The sequence below is a fragment of the Gopherus evgoodei genome, chromosome 2 (assembly GCF_007399415.2).
Source record: "Gopherus evgoodei ecotype Sinaloan lineage chromosome 2, rGopEvg1_v1.p, whole genome shotgun sequence".
In the NCBI taxonomy this organism is placed as follows: Eukaryota; Metazoa; Chordata; order Testudines; family Testudinidae; genus Gopherus; species Gopherus evgoodei.
Window position 1 is genome coordinate 243,413,815 of NC_044323.1, and position 18,077 is coordinate 243,431,891.

The 18,077-nt window shown below is 39.8% G+C and overlaps 1 protein-coding gene across 3 annotated transcripts in view; it reads left to right on the forward strand.

The window, feature by feature from the left end:
• ZC2HC1A (zinc finger C2HC-type containing 1A) overlaps positions 1-18,077 on the forward strand; it is a 63,347-nt gene that overhangs the window by 1,128 nt on the left and 44,142 nt on the right. Inside the window, exon 1 of one of the 3 annotated variants that reach the window (XM_030553312.1) lies at positions 4,171-4,216. The exons of the other annotated variants lie outside the window; for them this stretch is intronic. Coding sequence (XP_030409172.1) covers positions 4,186-4,216 — 31 coding nt within the window. The 5' untranslated portion in view covers positions 4,171-4,185. Of the gene's footprint in view, positions 1-4,170; positions 4,217-18,077 lie in introns of those variants that run through there. 3 annotated transcript variants of the gene reach the window in all.

Below are 18,077 nucleotides of genomic sequence, written 5' to 3' on the forward strand. Positions count from 1 at the left end.
CCCCCCCCGGGCTTAACCCCGGCTACCACCCCCCACCCCCGATTTTCCCCCTTCAGCCCCTCTCCCGTCGCTACCTACAGCAGTTTGATCCCCCGGCCAGTAAATTTTTGCCCCCTGCTCAGACCCTGGCAGCCCCCCCGCGGCGATTTGCCCCCCTTGGTGCTTTTAAACCCCCCCAAAGAGGAGGCAGCAAATCGTAAGCAGAAGTGAGGGCAGAGAGAGGGCAGCGGCGACAGCAAAGGTTACTGCGCATGCTCAGTTCATCTGCGCATGCTCGGTGCAGCCAAAGTCGGGAATCTGGAGCGGTCACTGTTTCCGTCGTTACACCGGCATCCTTGTCTGTCTGCTTTTTTTAGCCAGAGGATTGGGCTTGATTGTATTACTATTTTTAAACACTCGCTTCGGGATTGCCACAGTGGCGAAGTATTTCTCAGATATTGTAAATGGTTGATTATGCACTGGTCTACACTACAAACGTATGTTGATATAACTATGTCCACTTTCCTGAGCGACATAGACTGAACTAACCCCCCAAGTGTAGACAGCGCTAGCGCTATAGTTACTGCCTCTTGGAAAAGCAAAGTACCTACACCAATATGTAGTGATCAATGGCTCCATGTCTAGTTTGCAGCTGGTATCAAGCGGAGTGCTCCAAGGGTTGGTCCTGGGGCTAGTTTTGTTCAACATCTTCTTTAATTATCTGGAAGATGGCATGGATTGTACCCTCAGCAAGTTTGCAGATGACACTAAACTGGGAGAAGTGGTAGATAAGCTGGAGGCTAGGAATAGGATACAGAGGGACCTAGACAAATTAGAGGATTGGGCCAAAAGAAATTTGATCAGGTTCAGCAAGGACAAGTGCAGAGTCCTGCACTTAGGATGGACAAATCCCATTCACTGTCACAAACTAGGGACCGAATAGCTAGGCAGCAGTTCTTCAGAAAAGGACCTGGGGATTACAGTGGATGAGAAGCTGGATGTGCATCAACAATGTGCCCTTGTTGCCAAAGTGAACAGCATTTTGGGCTGTATACGTAGGAGCGTTGCCAGCAGACTGAGTGACGTGATCATTCCCCTCTATTCGGCACTGATGAGGCCTCATCTGGAGCACTGTGTCCAGTTTTGAGCCCCACACTACAAGAAGGATATGGAAAAATTGGAAAGAGTCCAGCAGAAGGCAACAAAAATGATTAGGGGGCTGGAGCACATGATTTATGAGAAGAGGCTGAGGGAACTGGGCTTGTTTAGTCTGCAGAAGAGAAGAATGAGGGGGGATTTGATAGCTGCTTTCAACTACCTGAAAGGGGGTTCCAAAGAGGGTAGATCTAGACTGTTCTTAGTGGTACCAGATGACAGAACAAGGAGTAATGGTCTAAAGTTGCAGTGTGGGAGATTTAGGTTGGATATTAGGAAACACTATTTCACTCAGAGGGTGGTGAAGCACTGGAATGGGTTACCTAGGGAGGTGGTGGAATTGCCATCCTTAGAGGTTTTTAAGGTCAGGCTTGACAAAGCCCTGGCTGGGATGATTTAGTTGGGGATTGGTCCTGCTTTGAGCAGGGGACTGGACTAGGTGACTCCCTGAGGTCATTTCCAACCCTGATATTGTGTGATTCAATAGGAGAAGTTTGTAGATAGCATTTCCACTAAGCATTACAGCGCTGTGGCAGCATTGTAAATGTAGACAAGCCCAAGCCTTGTGGAATATTTGCACCTTTTTATCTCCTACGGTTAGATTAATGCAAATAATATTTTTGTGGGGTTGTAGCTTTTCACAGATAACAGGTAAAAAAAATAACTTCACTAATGCAAGAGTCTCTGACATCTGTAAACGTTTATAATTTTAATGTTGCTAAAAATAACGTGAACAGAATTGTTTTGTGTAAATATCTGTAAATGATCGTTTAAAAAAGCATTCATACTCTGTTTGTCATAACCAGTTGAGTATTTAAGATAAGAATGATATGGGCAATCTAGCCTCCTCTTCTTCTTGCTTCTACTTCAAAGAACGAAAGCAATTTAAATAATTCTTATTGTATAGCAATTTTTATCTTTATAGCTAGGCTAGGCAAGTCAGTCAATTGATTTCCTATTTACTTGATCGTGGTCAAATATTGTGAATTTTTCCAACAAGACATAGGCAGTGGCCTACCTTTTTGATTCCATCATGATGCCATTCTTTCATTTTTAGAACTTTATTTCATTGTGCTTCACATTTTTCTGTGTTAAAATAACTCAGGCCTGGTCTACACCTAAAACTTAGCTTTACTTAGCTTTGTCATGCAGGGGTGTGAAAAATTCACACCTCTGACAGACACAGTTAATCCAGCGTAAGGCCTGGTGAAGACACTGCTGTGTCGAAGGAATAATGGTTCTGCTGACCTTGCTTCTGAGGGTGAATTTACTGCAGTGATGGGAAAACCCCTTCTGTTGTTGTAGCTAGTCTCTACACTACAGCAGCATAGCTGCAGCACAGCAGTTGGCCACTGTAGTGCTTGCAGTGTAGACACATCCTCAGTTAAGTAACTTATTTTTTATAAGCAGGCAGAAGTATTTATCTAAAGCCTATTGGAGACCATATAGTCTTAGTCTTTTTGTTACTCTTCTAATAAATTAGTGCTTTAAAATATTTAACTATTTTTAACATTATTTGACTGGTTAGTTGATTTGATTATTTTTGGACCAAATGCCCCACCCTATATATATGCTTGGCAGAACTTGATGTTATTTAAAAATATTGATGGATATCTATTTGTTTTAAAGCATTTTTTCCTATTTTTGTCAATAAATTTTCACATTTGCAAGAAATTATAGGGCGGAGTGAGAATAATTGTTTAATAAGAGTACATGTTGAGATTCAAAAAGTTAGTTTTATAATTGTTAAAACACAAATTGTCAACATCAGATGTCAAAATATGCAGTGTAAACTCTAAGTTATCAAACAGCACTTTTCTTTCATTGCTTATCTGAAATTGCTATTATTACTGATGAAAATATATTTTATCAGTTTGTGTGTGTACAGAGGAATTGACGTTTACTGACATTTACCGATTAAAAATCTAATCCTTCCGAGGTTACCAGTGTAGCATTTACAAACATCATGAGTGAGATTCTGGTCTCCTTATACAAGCAGCCCTACTGACTTCTTTGGGATTACTTGCATAAATACAGAGAGCAGGATTTGTCATAGAATCATAGGACTGGAAAGGACCTCAAGGTGTTCTAGTCTAGTCCCCTGCACTCAAGGCAGGACTAAATATTATCTAGACAAGCCTTGTCAGGTGTTTGGAGATTTTAAAGAGCAGATTAGACAATGACAGAGATTCCACAGCTTCCCTAGGCAATTTATTCCAGTGCTTAACCACTGTGATAGGAAGTTTTTCCTGAAGTCCAACCTAAACTGCCCTTGCTTCAGTTTTTAAGCCCATTGCTTCTTGTCCCATCCTCAGTTGTTAAAGAGAACATTTTTTCTCCCTCCTCCTTGTAACAACTTTTTATGTACTTGAAAACTGTTGACGCCCTCCAAATCTTCTCTTCTCCAGACTGAAAAACTGGGTTTGTTTAATCTTCCCTCAGAAGTCATGTTTTATAGATCTTTAATCATTTTTGTTGCTCTTCTCTAGGCTGTTTGCAATTTGTCCAGATCTTTCCTGGCCAGATTCTGTCTTTACTTACACCTATGGCAAATTTGCACCTTCCTAATTTGTGAGCCAGTTGGAGGTTTCATACAGTGTTAATCATGGCAGAACATTGCCTACTGTCTCTCCATCCAAACTAGTTTGGGGTTAACCTGGAACAAAAATGTTTCGAATTTTTCAGTGACTTGGAAAAAAGATAATTTAGTCTGAACAAAATATTTCATTTTAGAGTTTTTAAATTTGTCTTAGATGCAATTGAACCAAATTTCCAAATGAAAAGTTTTAATAAAAACTTTGTTGTTTAATAACAATCAAAATATTTTATTTAGAAAATATCAGAACAAGAGTTCTGATTGATTGATTATTTATTTATTTATTTATTTGCAGATCCCCCTCTCCCCCCACTGAAAACATTTGGCAAATTCGGGAAATGTTTCAGTTGACTCAAAACTGCGTTTTTTCAGTGGAAGAAAGTGTTGGCTGACAAATTTCACCAGTTCTATCCTGACTAGTTGATTCACTAGTCTACCAAGACTATCCACATTCCATGTATTGGAAATCAATTTTGGGAGTTAAAGGTATAACATATCCCATATTTACAAATCAGGCCTTTTCCTCAACCCCGATACCTTGTGAGTTGTGACCTTGTAAACTTTCTTATCCCAAATAATTTTAAAGACAAATTTCCCCAGAACTGTGAAGAATAAATTCAATGACTTCTTGACTTGTCACTATAGTGCATTTCTCTTAAGTGAATCAGTCTAGTAAGAAGCAAATAGTTTTTGTTTTTTCTGTTTCAAAGCATGTACTAAAATGGCTTGTATTTGTGTTCCGGCAGTTGCAGGGTAAATAAACATAGGTAAGCAAAGCTTTTATTTACTGGAAGGACAGTGCCAACTTAAGCTGTACCTCTTTGGGGGTGTAATGATATTGGATCTCACAATTTAAGGATCAGGTCTAGTCAACATTTGTATGGAGAGTAGTCTCCAAGGAAAATTGTGGGACAGAAAGTACTAATATTTCCTTAGGTAGCATTTTCCCTTTTAAGACATTACAGAACTAGTGACGCAATATACTAGTGTTGGAGGTGCCATCTTGGATTAAATGTAAAATTCTGGTAAAAATTCTGGCATAGTTCCCCCATCCTTGTAACTTGCTGCTTCTAACAGTCATCTAAAGCTTAATATTGTAACCTGTAAGATGCACCTGTTTAAACTAGCTTTTAATCAATCAATGAGCAGGGATTTTCTGATAAGGAGTGCAGGGGGCTGATTGGGTAAGCTGGAGAGTATTTTAGAATATGTGACTATATTGATTGAATCTTGGAACAATGTTCATAACTTTCAAAGGGCTTATCATATTTCTTGAATTGTGATTACCCCCCTTAAGACATGTATCTAGTGAAACTGCAAAATAAATCTTCTCTATGTGACTTCTAGTTTCCTTGGAATTCACTTCTGGCTTTCTTTCGAAATGATATCTAGTTCCTTTTTTGCTTTACTACTTTCTGAGCTGGTTCTGAAGAACAGTCTTGGAACTTAGACTGGCTGTAGGAGGATCAGGGCTCAAATATATTAATTAAAGTGACAAAAGCTGACATAAGTTTTTAAAAGCTTATCTAAAACTTCCTAGCTTTTGTTAGTTATTGTGGAATCTGTTTGCTGATTAGCTGTCTTCTTGAGGACAAATTTGGTTTTGTTATCTTATTGTTAATTTTTTTTAAGGTTACTTTTTGAAGACAGTGTAAGACCTGACTTTTAGAGGTGCTAATTAAGGACCTTCAGCTCCCGTTAACTTCAGTTGGAGTTGTTTATGCTCAGCACTTCTTAAAAGTAGGTCCAAACTTCTTCACAGTCATAGATGGGAGTAGTGTTTGGCAGAACCCCTATATCAGCTAGGGAGCAGAAAGATTTTTATAATGGACTTCATAAAATGTTTTATGAATGCTGACATGCTTGCATTTAAAGAATTCTTGTGCCACCTTGAAGGGATACTATCAACTTTAAACTCATGTTTTAAACCTCATTAGATTTCAAGTATTTTCAATATGACACTGGCCCCTGAATCCTCTTCCAATTTTTATGGTTTTACAATCATGTTTTCGTTTTTAAATCTTTCTCCTTCTGTGGCTGTATGTACAAGAGAAACAACTTAACTGACAAAATGCTGTCAAATGCACAAAGTTTTTAAAACATAGACAATTTTTATTTAGTCTCTGGTTCATAGTAATTGTTTGCAGCAATAGTAGGTAAAATATTTTCAGATAGAAGTGTGTGTGTTGTTTTTTTAAAGCTGATTTTGTACCTTAAGTGAGAGAGAAAAGTCTCTGCACTTTTATAGCGCAGTGGTAGACAGTTATGGAGTTCAGTTTCAACAGGAGTTTTAAACCATTATTTTGTAAAAATCGCATTGAAGTAGCAAAAAGAGCACCATATGAATTTTTCATTGATTGATAAAATTGAATTGATAAAAAAACCCAAAGTCTAAAAATCACCAGTTTTTGCAATTTTTTGCGCTTGTCTCACTTTTCTTGCAAAAGGTTAACAAAGAAATAGAAAACACTTATCACTGATATTATTCTACTGTATAGTAAATAGTTTGTATAACACACTGGCAAAGTACATCAAGTTTTCCAATGGCTGGTGTAGAAAGGGACTAGCAGTTACTCGTGACGCTGAAGTGGTAAGGGCTTCTCAAACCCTGCTGCTGATCTCTGTAGGGGGTTGATAGAGTTAAAATAAATTCTGTACTGAAAAGCTATGATCTGTAAATTATGTGTGAGTCAACAAAATACACATTTTTGTTACACATCAGAAATTATACAAATGCACATATCGGGAATGTGTCATGTATTTTGCTTGTATGACGCCATGGTCAGTTTCTATATTAGGCATCCTCCTCTATGCCCAGTGCACAGAAGATGTGAGTCTGTGACAGCTCTCATTTTGAGGGCCTGGCTCATCAGTACAACCTCTTTAGATACATGCTTCTAACTCTGACCGTCATTGGTTCAGTCCCTGATGTTGGACAAGATGGTGGCTGTTGCACAGGTGTCCAACATGGGTATGTTTGTATGCTTCATACTGTCAAGGTTGGCGGGGCTTAGAGAAATGGGAAGCTCAATAAGCAGACCTGCTGGTGTAATGCAGGCACGTGCACACTCTTGCAGCCACTTGTCTGTGTTCAATTTCCAGAGGATCATGAGAAGCTACAGAATGTTTTGGGAAGTGAGCGATGACACAGACTCCTTTGCAAAGATTCCCTCCAACTCACAGGTTATATTATAGCTTTTAAACATGAAGAGTTTGTACTTGTTACCAAAAAAGCAGTAAATAGCTCAGTTTAATCAAACTTTACACTCTGAGACAAAACCTTAAGTGCTCAGCTGTGTTAAGGTGACATAATTCCTTCCTATCACAGGGTAACTGGCCTCTTTAAGGGGAGTCAGGGCCCAGTCTACCCGTGACTGCTGCCTTTTTATAGCAAACAACTCCATCTAGCAGTTAATTAACGAGTACCTGGACCTGATAAAATGCCATGAGAGCTCAGTTAGAAGGCTTACCCTTAGAGAGGGGGGCACCCTGAGACTCTAGCAGCGGAAGGATGAAAGAGGCCTGTTAACCCCTCCAAGCTGATAGGTGAAATGAATGAGTAAAGGAGGAGAAGCTGATTGAGGGACTGCAGCTGGCCTAAAGCATAAGCTAGCTTTGGGAGGAAGGTTGGGGACTCTTGAACTTGGGAGAGAATGCTTGTTGGCATGAGCCTCAGAGCCAAAAGGAGGGTTGGACTCAAGGTGCTAATGAAGAAAGGGTTTTCTTGTATTCTGTAAAAGGAGTCAATAAATGAGACCCCCACAAAGGAGGCATCTTGTTCTCAGTTCCCAGTGCTGCGTAAATCATTGCAAAATCAAAAGAGGGGAGCAGTCTTGCAATGCTCTGGTATGCCTCAAGGGAGTGTGCTCGTGGGTATCAGCCTGTCTTGCTTCCCCAGGGCATGGAATGTCTGACAATCAATGTGCTGATTTGTGAATATAATTATTTTAAAAGCATATGGGGTCAGTGTAAAGATTTTGCACTAGAATGTGAACTATATGAAGCTGACATATGTACTGCTTTTTGGTATCTGTTGGAGATGGAAAGGAAAACCTTATGGCGGTGGTTCCCAAACTTGTTCCACCGCTTGTGCAGGGAAAGCCCCTGGCGGATCGGGCCCGTTTGCTTACCTTCCGCGTCCGCAGGTTCAGCTGATCGCGGCTCCTAATGGCCACGGCTCGCTGCTCCAGGCTAATGGGAGCTGCTGAAAGCGGCGCAGGCTGAGGGACGTGCGGGCCGAGGGACGTACTGGCCGCCGCTTCCAGCAGCTCCCATTGGCCCGGAGCAGCGAACCACGGCCATTAGGAGCCGCGATTGGCCGAATCCGGGGATGCAGCAGGTAAACAAAGCGGCGGAACAAGTTTTGGAATCAGTGCCTTATGGTGTATTGTAGTGCATTATTATTTGCATTGGCAATATGAAGATGGAAAGGAATGCGTAAGTCTTTCCTCTTTTTAATTTCATTCTCTTCAATTTTGGGTGGATAAAGTATGTCCTACTACTAATATTTTGTTCGCTAACTGATTTTAAATTCAAAGAAACTGGCCCCTAACTAGAAGTACGTGAAAGGATGGGTATTGAGAAGAGAGAACTTATTTTGTTTGAAGCATGCTGGGTCTTTGAGCATTTATGCATCTAACTTCTGAGGCAATCTAGTGAATAGTTTATCTAAACTGAAATGATGGCCCTGATTAAATGAAATATACACTTAAAATTTCCAGCAGCAGCTTACTTGTAACTGACAAACACACTTTATCAAGGTATCCAGTGTTGTTAGTTACAGCATACAAAGGATTTTGTGTACACACCTTCTCCCTTTGACTTGATCATATTCTACAAATATGAGCATAGATAGCATATGTCTATGCAACATTCAAATGGGGAATTTGCAAAATTGGCAACCAAATTCACATTCCATTTTGGTCAATTCCATGGTTATAGGATTTTAAAATTTCATGACTTCAGCTACTTAAATGTGAAATTTCATTGTGTTGTAATTTTAGGGGTCCTGACCCAAAAAGGAGTTGTAGGGGAGGTTGCTACCCTTACTTCTGCACTGCTGTTGGCAGCAGCGCTGCCTTCAGAGATCTGCAGTTGGACAGCAGTGGCTGCTAACAGGGAGCCCAGCTCTAAAGGCAGAGTCGCCGCCAGCAACACCACAGAAATAAAGGTGGCATGGTCTGGTATTGCCACCTTTACTTCTGCACTGCTGCTGGTCGGGTGCTACATTCAGAGCTGGGCACTCAGCCAACAGCCATCACTCTCTGGCCACCCAGCTCTGAAGGCAGCACAAAAGTAAGGGTAGTAATACCGTGACTCTCCTAAAATAACCTTCTGACACCCCCCACCCCGCAACTTTTTTTTGGGTCAGATACCCCAGTTTGAGAACGCTGGTTTCCCATGTGAAATCTGTGTAGTATAGGGTAAAAGCACACAAAAGAACAGATTTTACAGGGGACGACGAGATTTCACAGTCCATAATGTGTTTTTCATGGCCATGAATTTGGTAGGGCCCTATTTATTAGCCACCTTTAGTATCATTTTCTCATTTTCCTGATTGTCCTATTGTGTTCTCTCACTTGATTCATCCCTCATTTTAGTTTTTTTAATCTTTTAAACATGTTTAAATATGCCTTCCCAGAAGTGTTTCCCAGTTGACAATGTGACCACATGTAAAATACGCTATTTTTATAAGACCATTGCTTATGCTATCTGTCATCCTCTGCTTCTGTTAAATAGTATAGTAAAAATATATATAAAAATGGCATCCCAGACAACACTGATCCGTGGAAATATAATGGAAACTGTGGTGCTCAGGGGACTGTAGTCTAATCAATATCACAAGATCTTTCCAAAGCAAAACAATCTGAAGTATATAAACACTGAGATTTTTTCCCCCTACAACTAAAGTGGATGGAATACCAATAATAGCAGGGGAAAATGCAAACTTTTTGAAAAAAGTATGCGAGGAAGCAGTGAAATTTGAAATTGTATGGGAACACTTTTGTCAGCCATTGCATAAATGTTTGTGAATTTTTAGAGATAATCTGATGCATCTACATAATATAAAAGGAAACATTTGTACTAGAGAGTTTCTGCAAGTTTGAATGGAGTTTTGGTTGCCACAAGTGACCAAGATTTTAAGTCAGCACAGCAGATAAATTTTGAAGGACAACCTATGGAATTTTATAGGAATGTCAAATTACGACTAATAAATATAGTACATGCATTTTTTTCAGTTTATACAGCAAATTTTGTCTAGGTTTGCTCACACAACTTTAAAAAGAGAAAAATAATACAATTTCAGTTAAAAATTAGGGCTATCAAGCGATTAAAATATAATCGCATGATTAATTGTGCTGTTAATAATAGAATACCATTTATTTAAATATTTTTTCTACATTTTCAAATATATTGATTTCAATTACAACGGAATACAAAATGTAAAATGCTCATTTATTTTTTATTACAAATATTTGCACTGTAAAAAAACAAAAGAAATAGAATTTTTCAATTCACCTAATACAAGTACTATAGTGCAATCTCTCTATCATGAAAGTCGAACTTACAAATGCAGAATTATGTAATTAAAATAACTGCATTCAAAAATATAACAATATAGAACTTTAGAGCCTACAAGTCCACTCAGTGCTACTTCAGCCAATCACTCCGAGAAACCAGTTTGCAAGAGATAATACTGCCCATTTCTTGTTTACAGTGGCACCTGAAAGTGACAACAGGCGTTCGCATGGCACGGTTGTAGCCGGCGTCGCAAGATATTTGTGCTAGATGTGCTAAAGATTCAGACCTCCCTTTATGCTTCGACCACCATTCCAGAGGACATATGTCTATGCTGATGACGCTCAATCTGCTCAATAACGATCCAAAGAAGAGCAGACCAATGCATTCTCATTTTCATCATCTGAGTCAGCACTAGAAGAAGGTTGATTTTTCTTTTTTTGTTGGTTTGGGTTCTGTAGTTTCTGCAGCAGAGTGTTGCTCTTTTAAGATATCTGAAAACATGCACCACCTCCTCTCTCTCAGATTTTGGAAGGCACTTCAGATTCTTAAACTATGGGTCCAGTCCTTTAGAAATGTCACATTTGGTACTTTCTTTGCCTTTTGTCAAATCTGCTGTAAAGTGTTCTTAAAACGAACAACATATGCTGGATCATCATCCGAGACTGCTATAACATGGAAATATATGACAGAATGCGGGTAAAACTGAGCAGGAGACATACTATCCTCACCCCAAGGAGTTCAGTCAGAAATTTAATTAATGCATTATTTTTTAAACGAGCATCATCAGCATAGAAGCATGTCCTCTGGAATGGTGGCCGAAGCATGAAGGGGCATACAAATGCTTAGCAATCTGGCAAGTAAATACCTTGCAACGCCCGATAGAAAAGCGCCATGCAAACGCCTGTTCCCATTTTTAGGTGACATTGTAAATAAGAAGCAGTCAGCAGTATCTCCCGTAAATGTAAATAAACTTGTTTGTCTTTGCAATTAGCTGAATAAGAATTAGGACTGAGTGGACTTGTAGACTCTGAAGTTTTACATTGTTTTGTTTTTGAGTGCAGTTACGTAACAAAAAAAATCTATATTTGTAAGTTTCACTTTCCCAACAGAGATTGCACTACAGTACTTGTATGAGATGAATTGAAAAACACTTTGTTTTGTTTATCATTTTTACAGTGCAAATATTGTAAAAAATATACACTTTGATTTCAATTTCAAGACAGAATACAAGATATATGAAAATGTAGAAAAACATCCAAAATATTTAATAAATTTCAATTGGTATTCTATTGTTTAACAGTGTGATTAAAACTGTGATTAATTGCTATTAATATTTTTAGTTAATCGCATGAGTTAACTGCGATTAATCGACAGCCCTAATAAAAATTTAGTGACACCGAAGACGCTCCCCACAAATGTCAGATCCAACCTCTGGAAGTGAAACACGTTCTAGAAGCAAGCATTTCTGGTTATTGCTGCAGTAACTGGAGGCAGCTGAAAATTTGGGGAGCATTCTCCAGACACAACTGACAGAAGACCTCCTGGAACATGAGATTAACAAATGGTGATATAGCTGCTCTAAAAGTATCTCTGATTTCTTTTACCCAAACAGCCAATGTCTTATCTAGATAGAGCTCAGCCGGTTTGTTCTTTTTCAGGACTCAATCTCTGCCAGATACTGGGAAAACCAGGTGACTGTACAATCTGGGTTTAGTGAAATGGAGATTTAGAGCTGTGTGGCATAAGCATAGTGGTGCCACTTCAACCCAAATCATCTTGCTATTTCTCTCCAGTGTCCTTCCATACTTCTTGAACAAAACGGTTCAGGATGAAACACAGTAATTCTCTACATGAGATTACTACAGGTAGATAATTTCTATTCTGTCCTCTTGGAAGGAAGTATATCAAGTCATTTAACTCTGATTCCATTTCCTGCCACACATTGCAGACATGTTAACAGTTCATGGTCCATAGTATCAAAGGAAGCTGATTGCAGGTTTTTTAAAAAAAGATCTAAGGTGCTGGATCTTTATTCAACTCCTGGAGATTAACCAAGGAGACTGTTATAGTCTCCATAGCATTCCTAGGCCTCAGACTAATGTGAAAGGAAATCTGAATACTCTGGTATTGCTAGAATTGCATTACTATACCCTCACTGATCCTTTTTTTTTTTTTTTTTTTTTCGAATAAAGAGACAGTTTGCATAAGGTGCTGGTTTCTCGAGCAGGATTGTTCATTTGAGAGTTTCTGCTACCCTCTCATCCTCATGCAGGGATTGGTAATATTCAGCAATAATGAACACAGTGTCTCCCTGCTTGATTTTCTCAATAAGGAAGAACATGAGTCTTCCATCTTTTTATTCTGTGTTTGTATTGTGCCTAGCACATGGGATCCTGGCCCATGACTAGGGCTCCTAGGTACTACAGTAATACAAATAATAAATTATAAATCTTAACTTATGGCAAAAGCTCAGATAAGGGTTCTGTATTTGTCCTCCTTCCCAGGTAGAAACTTGATATCTTTCTGAATTTCTGTGTAACCATTTTGCGTCAGGCTGTGCTGGGAAGAGAGACAATAAAGATGAGATATTTTCACAAGTAAAAGTGCAATATTAATGGAATAATATACTATAATCCATTTGAAGATAAACATATATTGTAAGATATTTTAACAGTTATACGGAAAAATATAAATAGACATTAACAAATCACTTTAAAAAAATCTGACACAAATATAAAATGTTAAGGGTAACAATTGAGAAAATGAAACGCAGCAAACTTGCAGAGAGCAGGACTAAGAAAAGGGAGAGCACAAAGGTATTGTTTGTGGATGCAGATTACTGAACTAGAAGTTCAACCAGAAAATACCTTCCAACTGAATTTAGTTTGTGATCATCAGTATTTCATTGATTCTTCTCATTTTTAATTCCAAACACCCCTATGAAAAGTACTTTCGGGGGGAATTCTTTGCCACTGAGCACATGCAGAATTCATGTCTCCTGCAGATATTTTTTCTCCGCAGAAAATACATTCTGCTGGAGAAGTACTGCAGTTATGCCTTTTGCCCACCAGGGGATGCTGTGGTACAGGAACAGAGGATAGCTGCTCACCAGCCATAACAGCCGGTAGGAAGAGATCAGAGGCTGTGTTCCTCACTGTGCACTGCCCACGGGGCCAGGTGAGGAGGCACATATAGTGCAGGGACGAACAGAGCACGGCATACAGGACTGCTAGGGTAGTCACAGACTGGGTTTCAGAAGGGCTAGTTGGAGGGACAGACCAGAGTGGGGGTGCAGAGCCACATGGGGAAGGGGTTGGGAGTGCAGGGCCACATGGGGACAGGGTTGGGAATGCAGGGCCACGTGAGGACAGGGACAGATATGCCTGACTGAATGGGAGAGGATAGGGTAGGGGTTCTCAAACTGGGGGTCGGGACCCCTCAGGAGGTCACGAGGTTATTACATAGGGGGTTGCAAGCCGTCAGCCTCCACCCCAAACCCTACTTTGCCTCCAGCATTTATAATGGTGTTAAATATACCAAAAAGTGTTTTTAATTTATAAGAGGAGTCGCACTCAGGAGTCGCTATGTGAAAGGGGTCACCAATACAGTAGTTTTGAGAACCATTGGGTTAAAGTTTAGTAGCTTCCTAACAATCCCTCCCCAACATCCTTCCAAAAAACCCTTTTCCATGCTTCTCCCACCAATACCCAACAGCCCTTCAGGTTCACTCCCAGGCTTCTTCTCAGCAATTACTTCCCTCTCCCTCAGCTCCTCCATTACCTCTGACTCCCCCAAGCCTTTGCAGTGCTTCTTAAGAGGTGCTGGGAATTCATTTCTGTATTATAGTTTAAATGAATTATTGCTCAAAGTTCTGTATTAGTATGCCTGTTAAGGAATCTGTTTGTGAAAAAAACCATTTCCTGAATCTCTTTCATGGTGTGTCTGTGTTGTTATAGACATACTTGTGACAGGTATTTTGAAATACACCGCTACCTCGGCATAACACCAATTGATATAATGCAAATTTGGATATAATGCAGTAAAGCAGTGCTCGGGGTGGCACACTCCGATGGATCAAAGCAAGTTCAATTTAACACGGTTTCACCTATAACGTGGTAAGATTTTTTGGCTCCAAAGGACAGCATTATATCGAGGTAGAGGTGTAAATTACCAAAATAATTGAAACTGGTGTGATTATTTAGTTGTTTTGACCTATAAAATTTATGTGCAAAGTTTTTATTTTTTGGCACAGAATTCTCTCAAAAGTAGAAAAGATACAGTATCACCAGATAGTGTTTTTTTGTTTGTTTTTGTTTTGGTTTTTTTTGGAAGATAGCACAATTAAAGTGGACTTTAATATAACACAGAGGCTAATTTCAGACTTTACTTGTTTGTTGTGCTCTGTGCTGTCTAGAAAACAGACCCAATGGTAAAGCATGTCAAGTGCCCTGATGGTGCCTCATGCTGCATCATTGAAATCAGTAGAAGATTTGCCTTGACTTCAATAGAAGCAGGCTGTTCGCGAGTGATCATGTATATCAGACACTCCTTTATATTAAGCGGTAGGAGTCTGTGCTAGGGATCTGAAGTAAGGGGAATTGATTTAAATGACCAATTTTAATCACTACTTAAATAATCATTTTAAATTTTGTTTTGCATTTGCACTTTTTAGTTATATTCCTAAAGAAGGGTTGAGTTTAATTGGTGAATAACCACTGAAATATATTGATTTGCAACTAAATACAGCCTTTACACTAAACTTGGTGCTACTACTTGCTATCCAGGAGGTTACACTATATCACTACACATTTATTTAAACAGTTACATTGCTTAACATACATTTATTCAGATTCTTAATTTTTACATGTTTGTATTTTGTTAGAAAATGGTGAATGATGCATTTCTCTATTAGGTTATTTTTTTACTTGTGATTTGTGTCATCGTCTATTTGGATGAAATTTGTGGTCTATTTGGATAAAATTCAGAATTCAATTAAAAATGTACAAAAACATAACCTTTTAAATCAGTTAAATAAAACTACTTTAAATGTGCTGGATGGGGAGGGGGGGAGTTTATCAAACCATATGTGTGCTAGGCAAGTCCTAAAATCAGACTTATCATAGGTGTTCACTAACTGTGTTTTTCTCATTTTCAAGTGCCTGATTTGAGACCTGGGGCCTAATCTGCAGAAGTTCTTAACACTCAAAGCAGCAGTGGAGGTCAATGGGAGCTATGCCTTGAACATAGAAAGTGCTACAGAATGCTAAGTACTCTGAAAAATCAGAGCGTAGGCATCTCAAATTGGGCACCCAAAACGTGGACATTTTCAAACTTTAATCTTAACTTCCTTGACCATAAAACTATGTTTATTACACTCAGTTGCATATACACAGATTCTACAATGCAGATTTTATAACATCTATGGTGCTTTAACTTTCTGTACTATTTTCTTTTATGCTATATTTTGAAAAGTGTTTATAAGCATTGGTTATTGTGATTTGTATAAAATATTTAAGACATCTTCAAGCTTCAAGTTGTAAATATATTGTAAATGGCAGATTGTAAATCTGAGGTCCGTTTTGGCCAAAAGGCAAACAAAACAACAGGGGCCTTATCGAAAACAGGACACAACTCTTATATATGACACCAGTTATCAAGATTAGCTTTCCCTTTTGGAAGAGACAGAAAAAGCTCAAGATACTTGTTTTAGAAAGAGTCCTTACTTGAACAGAATGTAAAAATGTTCTTTTTGTGAGCAAAGAGGACTGTGAGATCTGTTTATTTAGCCTGGAAGCTCTTTGGAGCAGGAACTGTCTACTTGCAGAGTTTTTCTATATACGTCTTAAGGTTAAACTGTGCATTGTCTCCCTGAAACTTTCCCTAGAGACTCTTCTTCCCAGCAGGTTTCCCCACTGCCTTGCCTCCCCTCCCCAGGGACTCTGACAGCTTCTCTCAGGGGACCTCCCTGCTTCTTGTAGGCCTCAGGGTTCACTCAGAGTGTCAAACTTCCTATTTCTGAACAAGCACATAGAGAAAAGCTACCCAGAGGCCAATTACAAGTCCATTTTATTGAAGATAATACCATAGATCTGGCACATTCTGGAATCCAGCCAGGGCATGGCATTGCTTTAGGGGCAATGACAGATGGGCTGTTGTTGGATAGAGGGCAGACACCCATTCATATCCTGGACCTCTCCGCAGCATTCAACATTCCATTAGTGCAGAATGCTGCAGTGCATTTCCCCAGCAAGCCCATCACAGGTGTCCTCTGTTTTCTGCACTCGCTTGCCCTATAACAGGAGTGGGCAAACTTTTTGGCCTGAGGGCCACATTGGAGAATAGAAATTGTATGATGGGCCTTGAATGCTTACAAAATTGTGGTTGGGGTACAGGAGGGGGTGAGGGCTCTTGTTGGGGGTGCGGACTCTGGGGTGGGGCTGGGGATGAGAGGTTTGGGGTGCAAGAAGGTGCTTTGGACTGGGACCAAGGGGTTTGGAGGGCAGGAGGAGGATCAGGACTGGGGCAGGGGTGTGGGAAGGGGTGCAGTTTCCGGCTGGGGGTGTGGGCTCTGTGGTGGGGCTGAGGATGAGAGGCTTGGGGGGCAGGAGAGTGCTCTGGAGTGGGACCGAGATGTTTGGAGAGCAGAAGGGAAATCAGGGCTGGGGCACAGACATGGGGAGAGGCTCAGGGATGCAGGCTCCAATCGGCGTTTACCTCAAGCGACTCCCAGAAGCAGTGGCATGTCCCTTCTATTACTCCTACATGGAGGCGTGGCCATGCGGCTCTGCCCGTTGCCCCATCCGCAGGCACTGCCCCTGCAACTCCCATTGGAGCCCAGAGGGGGCCAATGAAGGGCATAGGAGCTGGAGCAGTGAGGAAATGGCTTAAGTATTGTCAGGTAACTGATTTGATTCCCCAATTAATATAAATACTCTGTACTCAAATGGCTTCTCGCATTAGTAACCAGTTATAGCAAAATCATTGGGCTCCATATTGATATAGTAAACACCGTACCGTTTACATCGCAGTGATACTGGGAAGTTCTTGGGTTAGCTGCTTACATTTAGATGAAAATAACACTTGCAAATGTATATCTCAAAAGAGATTTATGCTATCTTTAAGCATCTAAGGAGTTACAAGATTTGGACCATTGAGAGAAAATGAGTTAGCAGAAGTAAATAACATCTTCTGTAAAACATTTTTCAACCATAAGTGTTTTTCTTAAAGTTTGATGGCCTTAGAGTGCGTATAGGAGAAATTATTTTCAATAAGAATTGTTTAGGGGTTTAATTGAGGTTTTCATCTATGAAGGTGGGGTGGGCAGAAAGCCCATTTTTATGGTTTAGTTTTGTAACTCTGACACAACGTATCATTAGTAATGATTAGTATAGTAGTGTCTAAGGGTCAACAGAGTATGGGGCCCCAGAGTACTAGGCACAGTACAAACCAGACTGGTAGACAGTCCCTGCCTACTAGTAGGGATCCCCTGCCTCATTCATTACGCACCTTTTGATTTCTCCAAGAGCTGCAGCAGGGTCCTTCAAACAGTCTCCTTTACTACAGAACCATGACTCATCTCTAGTGCAGAGCCATCCTTTGCACCCAATAAAAGAGGGGTCATAAGGAAAAACTAGTATGTATATTTAAAGTCTCCATCATAACGCATAATAAGGGGATGCAAATTAAGATTGCACAGACAACCTTAATACTAGCATTTCCTAACCTCTGAATGCTTGACTTTGCAATTTTAATTATGTCTTTTAACACAGTTATTTTTTGTATAATTTCTTAGATTTGTAAAAAGGCAAATAAAAAAACCCAAACA